Source organism: Cryptomeria japonica, chromosome 7, assembly GCF_030272615.1.
Source record: "Cryptomeria japonica chromosome 7, Sugi_1.0, whole genome shotgun sequence".
In the NCBI taxonomy this organism is placed as follows: Eukaryota; Viridiplantae; Streptophyta; class Pinopsida; order Cupressales; family Cupressaceae; genus Cryptomeria; species Cryptomeria japonica.
Window position 1 is genome coordinate 197,640,949 of NC_081411.1, and position 12,961 is coordinate 197,653,909.

Consider the following 12,961-nt stretch of genomic DNA (forward strand, 5'->3'; position numbering starts at 1 on the left):
AAGTTAATTAGCTCACTAGTCCACCACTTCCACATTCCTAACCTCCATTAATTCCATCACAATAAACACATCCCTTAAAATATTTCATAGACATGATCCTTTATACACAAGGTTTGGGCCTTTGTGTATGTGGCATATGTCTTAACATAGGCCAAATAGGTGAAATATGCACCCATAACAAAAAGGTTCTTTAACATTACCCATTTAATCTTGTCCATAAATTTAATCCTCCACCACTTATTTAATTTCAATCTTGGATCTCAATAAATTGGAGCTCTTGATCCTTTAAATCAATCTTGGCCTTTTAATATTTCATCCAAAGATCTATAAATTAAGTGTAATCCAGGTCATTTTCAAGATAAACCACTTGTAGAATGTTATGTTGGTAATGATAAAATGAAATAACACTAAATAATGTATATTTGTGAATAAATTCTATAGTTTATTTCAATAAGAATTGGTGTTGGTGAGATTTATTTGTATTATCATCAACAATTGCTAATCCTCGTTCGATCAAATTCTCAAAAATATTGTTACAAGGCTACATTAATGTTGTCTAACCTATTCTTGTAACTTTTTCTTACATGTTTTCAACTCATATTACTATATTTGGCATTTTTGGGGTGACACTATCCATTTTTAAAACTATTTCCATGTGTTTGTGGGTTTTCTATCACTTGCAAGTCTGAAATCAACATATTCAATTTGTGTTAGTGTATTGACTCTTGAAGAAATACACTTGCACATCTTGTAGTATTTATGCAACACATAGGGACCATCTTTCATAGTTTAGTGATTTTGCAACATACTTCAATAGCTTCTCACATAAGCAATGACTTTTGTTCAAGATTGATAGTCTAGTAAGGCTACATAATCTATCATCTTTTTGACTAAATTTTAGCGTTTTGGGGGTCTAATCATATGTTTTTTCAAGGAACTAGTAGTGACTTAATAGCTAGTATATCATATTAACCCTCTTTTGTGGTGCCCAAACAATGATTTTTATTTGTTTTGACAAATTTTTTAGCGTTAAACATAGTTCAATGTATTCTATTGTGTGAATCTCTAGACAATGTGGTCGATCTACAAACTTATTTTTTTAATCTCATTTTCATCTTTATTTTCACATGTTTTAATCTTTTTTTTAATGTAAATATTGATCATTTAAGATGTCTTAATGTCCTTACAATTTACCCTAAGATATATATAGATTTGACATTATTTTTAAATACATGTCTATTTTTTGTCATGATCATAGTTTGGTAGCTTCACAAAATATTGTGGTGGACTTGCACTTGTATCAAAAGATATACTTTGGTTCACTATTTCATGGTATTTTTACATTTTATATTTCATAACCCCTTGTATTAATAATTTCTTTATTGTTCTTTATTAGCCAACATAATCTTGTGCAAAAATTGAATATCTAACACATAATTTTAAGCTACTACATCTTGTTTCTATAAAATGATTGTTGAAGACACATATTTTTATCATGGATATGGACAAAATTTATTTATTAATGTAAACTAACATTATTTGATATGTTTATGATTCCATAATCAATCATGTGATCTCTCCTCAAACCTTTAGTTGATCTTGGATATTAAAAACTTAAGGTGTTTTATTTTTAATCATTTTATTTAAAATACTATAATTATGTATACTCTCTCCTTGTGTCTTGTGTGATCTTTGGTGGCTAGAATTTATTAGATAATCCTTCTATGGGATGTAATTATAGATTTTATCACTTTAGGGATGACACACATTCTAGTAGAGTATAAAAAGTGGTAGATTAATAAAATGACACATCGCTTCGAAAAATAATCTTTTCATTTAAGTTAAGAACCAAAATAATAATACCTTGAATAAATTAAGAAAAAAGATTAGTGACCCTCTTCTCTTGTCTACTTGACATATTTCCCACATATTTCCCTTTTATCTATGAAATTTGAGTTCACATATCTTTGTGATATAACAACAATGTATTAGAAACAATGATAAGATAATTTTATACAATAAGAAAGAGAAATAAAATGTTTTACAAACAGCATGAAATACATTAAAAACTAACTATCTACTTTAGCTGAAAATATATAACTAACTATCTAACTAACTATTTTTCAACATAATTGAAACTAACTAACTTCATCTGAAAAAAAGAAATGCATTATAAATCTTTCATTACTTCATTAAAAAAACATACTAACATGAAACAAGCAATTATATAGAAGGAATAGAAGGAATCAATGATTACTGAACAAGCAAACTATACAGCTGGAAACAATCTACAAGTCTCGACAATATTTTGAAGAGGAAGAGCATCATCAAGGGCTTTACCTTCAACCGTAGACTAGGTGGTTCCCCAGACACCTTCCTTTTGGAAATCCCCTTACCCTTCACGGAAATATAAATCAAGGTATAGGACTTGTTGCTATCTGAACTCGGTGTTTAGAATCTACACAACACTTGTCAGTCACATACTAAAGGCACCTCCTAACTAGCAGGACCATCTGACTAACAGATATATTTGATTCATGTGAATAGATAATCGTGTGCAGAGCACTGCACTACCTTAAATGAGATTTAAAAGATGCAAGCACGATTAATGTGCTATTAGTATTCACCACTTACTCGACATGTACAACACACCAAGCCCATCTGACTCACTGGTTTCTAGCTGACATAATAGCCTACTGCTTATGTCATTTGACCTCAACGACATTTTGATGATCCTTACCATCTAATAATGGATTCTCTTTTAAACGTTACAAATAAACTTCCCATTCTGCTGAGGAGGACTTCCCGGTATTCTGACATTACAGGAGTTACACTAACTAATTTATAACAGTTATTCACATAAAAACAGACCCTTGATAGTTATTTGGTCGGCTGAACAAGATCTGAATAGAATTCTGTTACCACAGTAGTTTATTATCTAATTATTGTTAACGATTTATTATTCCAATTAACAGATCCTTCTCAAACTAGAATCAAATATGAAATGGCAAGGGAACACATTCGACTCTTCAAGGTCAAAGATATGCACTCAATTCATCGTAATCAGATGTTAGAACATTTGGGTTGTACTGAGTTGCATTTCTGGCTGTTACAAACAATTCTTGGATCGAGACTTCCCATTCCTTACTCGAGCTAATCCAAAGCTTTCATAGATACAGATATCTTATTTTCCTCAAAGAAAGTTATGTCTTATTTTTCGTAGTGAGAGAAATGTCGCATTCGTTCTTATGATAGGAGCAAACTCTCCCTGATCGAGAGTAAGAAAATACACAACACACGTCCAAAACTATTCTTGGCTGTTACATCGATGGAGGGGATCAGTGGACATTTTATCCCTCTTACCCCACTTGCTCTCGGCAATAAATAACTTGGCTTAAAACAACCGATGCAATAAAATTTGAAATTTTGAAAAGGATATAATTTTATATAATTATATGTATATATCTAAATATAATAATATGTGTATTGGAGCCATCAACTTATATATATGTATCTTTTTCATATATATAGTCACCATTTTTTAGGATTAATTATTATTTTTAAATAATAAATATGTTTTAATGCATTGACTTAAGAAAATTAAGTTCTATTGTTTTCTTTAATGAACAAAGATGGCCCAATACCAAGAACCCTAATTGACTAACAAGGTCACAACTTACTTCCTTGACATAAGGATACAACAGACTCTAACCCGAGGCCAACATATCTCTAGATTCATGGCTCGATGAAAGTTTTGTCCTCTTCCAAAGTCTATATTCCTCTCCTTGGTGATAATCTCCCTCCCTCTTGAGGGTGTTAGCTATTATGCATCCACCTAGACATGAAAAAGGTAGTTAGGCTGAATCTTCACCTTCCACTATACCTTAAATTAAATAAAGCATATTAACTAACATCATTATAAACATTCATACCAATAATTCCATCTCTATGATGTTCATACCATTTGTGATGTTAGCAATATAAATCTCTTTAAACATAATAAAATATTTAATATAGAGTGGGATATAACAACAACCATCATTCATTTAATTTAGTTTGTCAAATATAGATTGTTAGCATGAAATCTAGGGCAACAAACCAAATTTTTGAACCCTAATGACTTTCCTAGTGTTGTAGTTTATACCTTGGACTTAGTATTATTAAGGGAATAAATTAGATCCAAAAAGGAGATTAACTACTTAATATAAATGTCATTCTAACTATATTTCATCCTACAACATAAATGTATACATGAAAAATATACTATGCAACATGTTAATCCATATGACTTTCAACCCTATTTTCAAATAGAATTGCTTCTATACAACAATTCCCCTTAAGGGTTCACTAACCTCTTATACAATATTTAAGAACACAAAATGCAATGGAATTCTATCCAACTAGTGTTCTTCACCAATTTTCAAACTCACACATTAAGACAAAAGGAGTTTTTTCCAAGGCCAACGGGAGCTCACTTGCCAATCTTAAGAGAGTGAAGTGTCAATGCCCAAGCTTGGGGAAGTCACCATGGATTAACATGCTCTATGAAATTTCAAAACCTACATAAACAAAGAGACATATTTAGATTCATAAAGCTCACAACAAATCCATTAAAAATAGATTGCACATCATAGGGGTTTTCTCATGAAAACATATTTGGAGGAGGTGGGGTTGCACACTATTTGGAGATAACATTATCAAAATTTGTTAAAAATAATCTCCACATAAAATATTCACAAACCACTTCCATTTTCCAATTCATTACATTTCCCATAATCTCACAATCACATTAAATAATGGGTGCACTCATACCCCATATTTCCAACTCAACACACATCTACAAATCTCAAGACCATATCAAAGTGTGGGTACTCATATCCTACAAATTTTCCCAAGGATGTTACTACAACTCTACCCAAATACAAATGACACTCTCAACTATTACGCGAGTCTACGACAACATATCAATCCCATCTCAATCATGACACAAAGAATGAACATTACTTTACAAAAATACACATATAAATCATTTAACATGCTTCCAAGAAAAAAATCACATAAATATAAGAAAAGAGTCACAAATTTCTACCTTTGATGGTTGAAAATAATTGAAGGATATTGGTGAAGGATCTACAAATGAATTCCTTCCAAATTTCTCCTCAGTGTAATTCTCTCACAAATTTCCTTCAACTCATAGGAAATATCTAAGTAGAACTAGTAAAAAATTCCCTTTCTCATCTAAATTTAAGAATTAAATAGAAATCCCAACTTCTCATCTCTCAATGTTATTCAAATTTTATCTTTAGAGATAACATTAAACATATTTTTAATTTGTGTGAGAAATCCTCATGGCATGGCTTTTAGTTTGGTCTCCCAAGGTAGAAAATATTCCTCATTGACGATCTACTATGTATGGCATTAAAGCATGCTGACAACCTTGACTTGATAAATTTTATTCAAATTATATCACATTTATAAATGATCATATGAAAAGGTTAAAAAATCACACATGATCTAATGTATGCCCTTGGAAAGGGCCTTAACCCCAAATGCTATGACCTAAAGCCTTAGTTACCCTAAAATGAGATGAAAGAACATCTTAAATCAACATTAAAATTTGAAAATATAAAATTCAAGTTTGACACCTAGGACAATATATTTTTCTACTTTGACGCATTCAAGCATCTAATAAACATTAATCTCTCATCACAAAACAATACACTTCACAATAATGAAAGACCCTTTTAACTTTACGAATGATAATTTTCACATCACAAGATAAATTATGTATCACATAAAACACTAGAATGTCTAAATAGACTAGGTTAGGCTCAACAAGTTACTCACAATAGGCTTACTATGCCATCTTAATTTCATTAGCCATGAAATTATTGCACAACCAATCTCAAATTTTAGTTTGTGACAATGAAATTTATAGCTCAAGCAACAAGACATGTTATAATATTTTTCACATGTAAAATTCCATAACCAAGCATCATACTAATAAAGTATAACATAAAATGTCTCATGATAATAACAAAATATTTGTCAATGGTAACATAAAATTTTACCATTTGAAGGAGGATCTCATAAAATGCATTCATGCACTTGGCCATAAAACAAGTATCTTCAATCTTGAAGATATTTTTTTTTTCTTACAATAGTTATAGTCAAACAATGACAACATATAGTAGCGACAATACATAGCATGAAAAATAAATATGAAGTATCTAATAAAAGGGGAAGCAACATCAAACATTATAAAATGGTAATTAAGAAACTATAATCTGAAAACCTTAATAATATACAAATTTTAAATTTGAAGATGTGTCTACACACTAAAAATAATATATTCCTTCCATCTATCATAAGCTCGGCATAATCCACTAACTTGGGTGGTTCATTTTGGCTCCATTATCTCTATTTAAATACCCCTTTTGATGTGTGATAAAATGCATCACAAGTAGGTTAACAAGAGTAGCTCCTTTTTATAACTTTCTTATGTGTCATATATTTTCTTATATTTTTAATATGAGAGACACAACATTCAAAGGCCATAACTTTTCATATTGAGAAGTTGATTGAACCTAATTTTTGAAAAATTACATAACTCAAAGAAGTTCATGTTCTTGTAGAAAATTTAGAAAATTCTATTACTGTATTATGTATCTGAAAAATTATAGTTTTTTAATTCTTAACATTAATATGAAAATTAGAGACACATTTTCAAATATATTAGAAATTAATATCAAAAGCTTTTACAATAGAATAATTAACTATGAAATAATAGAATGATAGGTGTGAGAGCTTTCATTTATCTAATGACCAATCCAACTATTATTATTTTAGTCTATTTTATTTTATATTTCTTATGAAGTGATAAAATATCTCTGAAACAGAATCTTACAGATAAATTGAAATCACTGTATTATATATTATTTGATTCTCTTTTCGGTAGCGGGCGGATGGTGTTCCTGTGCGCAGGTAAGGCCATGTGCAGCCTCTAAGGCTGCGTGGTGGCTCCTGCATGTGCCTTTCCCTGCTCCCTTTGGCGGCGTTTGGGCTTTCTGTTCTTTCCTTTTCTTTTTTTCCTGTTCGCCTTTGTGTTCGCTGTTGGGTGTGGAGTGGTGCGGGGGTTTGGGTGGGTGACGGACTGGTGGGAGGTTGTTCGGTGGGGGGGAAGTGGCTGGTGGAAGCGGTGGAGTAAGGGTTGGCTAGAGCCCGAGTGAGTTGGGTGGGACCATGGCTGTGGTTTCCAATAGTCTGGTTTTTACAGGCTTGAAGCCATCTCAAAAATTTTCAGAGGCTATGCATGCACAAAAATTGGAGTCATCTTTTGTGGGTGAGAGCTCTAAGCTCAAGAAAGTGAACGGATGTCTGCCGCGGAGTCAAGATCGGCCTGTTTTGGTTATCTCTCCGGAATCTGTCCAGGAAGATATCGCTTATTGGAGCCAACATGTTTTGATCTGCAAGTTCTTGGGTATTCAGATTCCTCTCTCGGCATTAGAATCTTGGATCCGTCGAACCTGGCATGTTGAGGGGGATTTTGATTTATTGGTAGCTGCAAATGGCTATTTCATGGTCGATTTTCCTAGTATCTCAGACCATAATCGTGTTTTTGAAGGAGGGCCATATTTTTACAATCATGTTGGCTTGTTCATTAAGCCCTGGCATAGTGGTTTTAATGCGACAGAAGATCTTCCTACTCGGGTTCCTGTTTGGGTGCGTCTTCCATGGCTGCCGTTGGAGTTTTGGAGAGAGGATATTCTGCTTCGGATTGCTGCTCTGTTGGGGAAACCGGCTGCCATTGCTCAAAATACTTTGGAGAAAAAGGTATTTTCTTATGCTCGCATCTGCGTTGAAATTGACTTAAATAATCCTTTGCCAGACTCTTTGGAAATTTTTATTGGCTCGGCTTCGTGGATTCAACCGCTTGATTATGAGTCCCTCCCTTTTCGTTGCTGCTTCTGTCACGAGTATGGACACCTTCAGCGCCAGTGTCCTCGGGCACCCAAAGCTGCTGGGGTGTCTTCTTCTCCTTCTTCTGGGCCCTCGGTGGAGAAAGGGGATAAAGGGAAGGAATCTGGGGTTGAGGGTGGGCCTGATAAGGATGGCTTTATCCCTGTTAAGCAGAGAAATAAAGGGAGGGGGCACAAGCGGGCCTTTAAGGATAGTCAGAATGATCAGGGTTTCAATCGGTTTGAGGTCCTGGATAATCAGGCTATGGAGGAAGGGATTCTTGTTGAGCTTTCTGCTAGGGCCTCTGGTATGGATGTTGGGATGGATACAGGGCTGGAGAAAGCGATTGTTGTGCAGAATTCGTCTTCGGCATTGGTGCAGGGGAGTTCGGAGCCTCCTGGGGCCTCTGTAGATGTGCAGGATGATATTGTTTTAGCAGATTTGGCTAAGGCAGTGTTTTCTTCAGGCAAAGGGTGAGGATCCTCTCCTTCCTTGGGGGTGTTGCAACGCCCTCTCAAGAAGGGACATTTTGAATTTTCTTCGAAAGTTGGTCGTAAGAAGGATGCAGACAAGCTTAAATCTGCTGGGGATCTTTTGGGGGAATCTGGGGCTATTAAGACCCTTGAGGCCCACTTCTCTCAACCTTCCTCATGATTATTCTCTCATGGAATGCAAGGGGCTTGAATAGCACCCCCCATCAAAAGGCTATTCAAGATTTGATTGTTGTTCATTCTCCTGATATCTTTTGTATCCAGGAAACTAAGCTTATGGTGGATCTCATGTTTCAACATGCTCCTCGTATTTGGTTTTCTGGCCAGTGTCAGTGTATTGGATCTAGGGGAACCTCTGGGGGTCTGGCTCTTTTCTGGGATCCTCGTAAGGTTGTCCCTCATTGGTGGATTTCCAGCCAGTCTGCTATTTCTATGGTGGCCTCGATTTTGGAATCTAGTGAGACTATTTTGGTTAGTAATGTTTATGCTCCAATTGATATTCATGGTAAATCCCAGCTTTGGGCTCATATCAGGTATGTTAGGTCCTGTGCTCCCTTTCTACCTTGGATTTTAGCTGGTGACTTCAATGCTGTGTTGAGCTTGGAGGAGAAAAGGGGAGGGCTGCCTAGGCTTGGCCCTGCTTCAGATATGTTTCGGACTAATGTGGACTCTCTAGCATTGATGGATGTAAAACCCTCTAATGGAATTTTCACTTGGAATAATAGATGGAGTGGGCCTGAAGGGATTGCCCAGCGGCTTGATCGTTTCCTTGTCTCTTGCTCTTGGGTTAGAGGTAGCTTGGTCATTTGCTCTGAGATTCTTGACTGGCGTGGCTCTGATCATTGGCCAATTAAGTTTTCGACTTCAGCTTTTCCAAATCCTAAGAACCCCCCTTTCAAATTCTAGCTCATGTGGTTGTGTGATCCGTCTTTAGGTGATCTTGTGGCTCAATGGTGGCGGGATGGCGCCCCTGCCTATGGTACATCTATGTATTCTCTGGTTAAGAAGTTGCAATATGTTAAGTTTCATCTTAAGCGATGGAATAGGTTGAGTTTTGGTAATTTTCGGGCTAGGAAAAGAGAAGCGCTGGACCACCTTGCTGTGATTACCCATCAGATTCGGGATTTGGGCTTCTCGGAGGCTCTTGGGCATGCTGAATCCTAGGCTCTGAAATTGGTGGAAGAGTGGGAGCTCCGTGAAGAGATTTTCTGGAAACAAAAGGCTAGGATTGATTGGCTTCAAGAGGGTGATCGGAATACGGCCTTTTTCCATTATTCTGTGCAAGCTCGTCGAAATAAGTGCTTTATTTCTTCTCTTGTTAACTCTGAGGGTATTTCAATCTCTGCTCAACATGCTCTGTCTAGAGAGGCTCGTCAGTACTACTCTAATCTTTTCACTGAGGATTCTGTACCTGCTGAGGCTGATGAAAATAGAGTCCTTGCTTGTATTCCTTCTTTAATTTCTAATGAGGTGAATGCTTCTCTTATTTGCCCGGTGACTTTGTCTGAAGTGGAGGAGGTGGTGTTTGGGATGAACAAAGGGAAAGCCCCTGGCCCTGACGGGTTCCCAGTTGAGTTTTTCCAGGAGTTTTGGGATATTGTGAAGCAGGATTTGTTAGAGGTGGTTTGTGAGTCTCTTCATAGTAAGCAGATGCTTCGCGCCTTGAATGCTACTTTTCTGGTTCTCATTCCTAAGAAGGAAGGTGCTGACAAACTTGATCTCTTTAGACCTATTGCACTCTGTAATGTGGTGTATAAGATTATTACGAAGTTGATGGCTGAGAGACTCAAATCTTGTTTGCCAATGATTATTTCTGAGGAGCAAGGCGGCTTTGTGGCTGGGCGGCAAATTCTGGATGGGGTGGTGGTTGCGTTTGAAGCCATTCATTCCATGGCTGCTTCTTAGGAGAGGTCTATGTTTATCAAGTTGGATATGGCCAAAGCCTATGACAGAGTTAAATGGAGTTTTCTTCAGAAGATTCTGTTGGCCTTTGGTTTTTCCTCTGATTGGGTGAGTTGGGTGTTGAGTTGTGTGACTTCTTCCTCCTTTTTGGTTATTATGAATGGAGAGCCTTCTGAGCTTTTTGGGGCTACTAGGGGTCTTCGTCAGGGGGATCCGCTCTCTCCTTATTTGTTTATTATTCTGGCTGACGGGCTTGGCCGTCTTCTTAAATCTCAGGTTTCTCATGGCTTGATTCATGGTTGGCAGTGGGGGATGGGCTTGCCTACACTTTCTCATCTCCAATTCGTGGATGATACCTCTCTTATGGGTCTGGCTCGTATTAGGGAGGCTGATTCCTTCAGGAAAACTTTGGACATCTACCTTGCGGCTTCGGGCCAGAGAGTCAATGAGCAAAAGTCTTCTATTTTCTTCTTTAATACTCCTCAAGCTATCCAGCATAGGATTGCTGCCATTCTGCGGTTTCAAATTGGAACTCTTCCCTTTGTTTATTTGGGTATTCCTCTTACTGTTGGCCGTCTGCCCAGATCTTCTTGGCAGCAGTTGCTTGATAAGCTTAGGAGAAAGGTTTCTCATTGGACCCATCATTGGTTGTCTTCTGCAGCTAGATTGACTCTTCTTAAGTCTGTCATCCAAGCCCTTCCCATCTACAGGTGCTTTGTTCAAGCGGCTCCTATGTATTTCCTTAAGGAATTTGATGCTCTTTCTCGTCAATTTCTTTGGAGCGGTAATTTATTGTCTTCAAAATGGAGCCTTGTTAAGTGGGAATCAGTGTGTAGACCTAAGCAAGAAGGGGGTCTTGGTTTACGCTCTGCTATTTTGAATGGAAAAGCTCTTGCTGCTAAGCTTTACTGGCGCTGGTGCACCCATCAGCACTAGTTATGGGCTCGTATTCTCAACCTTAAATATCTTCGGGGTGTTGCTTCTTTTGAGGTCCCTCGCTATCCTCTGGAGGGGGGTGGTTCTATGATCTGGCATACTTTGAAAGTGGGGGCGCAGTTGATTAAGGATGCTCTTTTTTGGATCTGTCATTCGGGTTCACAGGCTCTTTTTTGGTTAGATTCCTGGGATGGTCACCCTCCTATTCTTTCTTCTTTTCCTCATCTCCAGCCTCTGTCTGAGGTTTTTAGCGCAGCTGGCTGGGATACTGTGGAGCATTATAAGGTGGCGCAACATGATGGTTTGGTTCTTCGGTTTCGTTGGAAGCACCCTTCTGAGTGGCCTCCAGGAGGGTCGGAGGGGGATAGGCGTGAGCTTTCCCAACTTTTGGCTTCCCGTGCTTGTAATTCTTTGAGAGGAACTGATGTTTTGGCTTGGGATGGTTCAGACTTGTCTGGAAAGTACTCTGTGGTTGCTGGTTATAAATAGATTGGTAGGCAGTTGTTTGGGGACATTGAGGTCCCTTGGTGGAAGCATGTTTGGCACAAGTTGTCATGGCCCAAGTGCAACTTCTTTATGTGGTTAGTGGCCCAAAATTGGTGTCTCACTTGGGATAATTTATGTAAGCGTGGTTTTCAAGGCCCTTCTATGTGTGTTTTGTGTCAAGGTTGTGAAGAGAGTGTATCCCATATCTTCTTCCAATGCTCCTATGCTAGGGAGATTTGGCACTTCTGGTGGGGAGTGTGGAATACGACCTGCTGGCATGTTTCCTCTTTGGTGGAATTTTGGGAACGATGGGGAAGGGCCCCTGTTTCTACTTCCTTTCTCCAGGCTGCTTGGGCCATTGGGCCTTCCTTTATTATCTGGAATCTTTGGTTGGAGAGGAATAGGTGGATCTTTCAAGATTTGCAGCTGATGGCTCCTCACCTTTGGAGGAAAATTTTACACTCCTTAGGGGAAACTATTGTGGCTAAGTGTGATATGACTATGCGGGTGGACCCTCGGGATGTTGATTGTTGTAATCGCCTTCATCTTCCTCCTCCGCAACGACAACTCATGTGTAACAGGTGTAGGCATCCTACCCCAAAGGTGAATAGGGAGGGAAGATGGTCCCCTCCTCCCTTGGGAGTCCTAAAAATCAACTCGGATGGCTCTTCTCGTGGTAATCCTGGTCATGCTGGCATTGGAGGTGTGGGCCGTGATAGCTCAAGGGATGTTCAGTTTATTTTCTCTGAGTATAAGGGTCTTCATACGAATAATCTTATGGAGGCTCAGGCTATTTTAGTGGCTATGGAGCGGGCCAATCAGTTGGGTTGGCGAAGGATCATATGTGAGTCTGACTCCCAGGTTGTGGTGAACTTACTGAAAAGGCAGTATATGGATAATGTGAGCTAGCAGCTGGCCTTGATTGTTGAACAAATTCTCACTCTCTGTGCATCTCTGGAGCATGTTACTTTCAACCATATTCCCCGTGAATGGAATGGTGTGGCTGATTGCTTGGCTAAATGGGCTTCCGATCATATGCATGATTGGAATTTGGTGGATCGGGGCCATCTACCCCCGGATTTGTCTCATCAATTGGATCACTTGGTTGATCTTGATAGGGCCATTTAATGGCCTTGCTTTGTAATGTCTCCTTGGTTTAATAATATTTTTACCCCTTTATGTTGAAA

General features: G+C 37.7%; 1 protein-coding gene across 1 annotated transcript; it reads left to right on the forward strand.

The window, feature by feature from the left end:
* Positions 1-7,027: 7,027 nt before the first annotated feature.
* Positions 7,028-10,355, forward strand: LOC131048268 (uncharacterized). Its single transcript, XM_059208407.1, has 5 exons — positions 7,028-7,163; positions 7,277-8,409; positions 8,715-9,243; positions 9,385-9,551; positions 9,615-10,355. The coding sequence occupies exons 1-5, from the start codon at positions 7,028-7,030 to the stop codon at positions 10,353-10,355; spliced, it is 2,706 nt and encodes a 901-aa protein (XP_059064390.1).
* Positions 10,356-12,961: the final 2,606 nt, after the last annotated feature.

Coding starts and splice junctions, on each gene's coding strand:
- LOC131048268 (XM_059208407.1), top strand. CDS start 7,028: ATGTGCCTTTCCCTGCTCCCTTTGGCGGCGTTTGGGCTTTCTGTTCTT. Junction 8,410..8,714: donor TTTTAGCAGATTTGGCTAAG/GCAGTGTTTTCT, acceptor TTTTGTATCCAG/GAAACTAAGCTTATGGTGGA. Junction 9,244..9,384: donor CTCTTGCTCTTGGGTTAGAG/GTAGCTTGGTCA, acceptor ATCCGTCTTTAG/GTGATCTTGTGGCTCAATGG.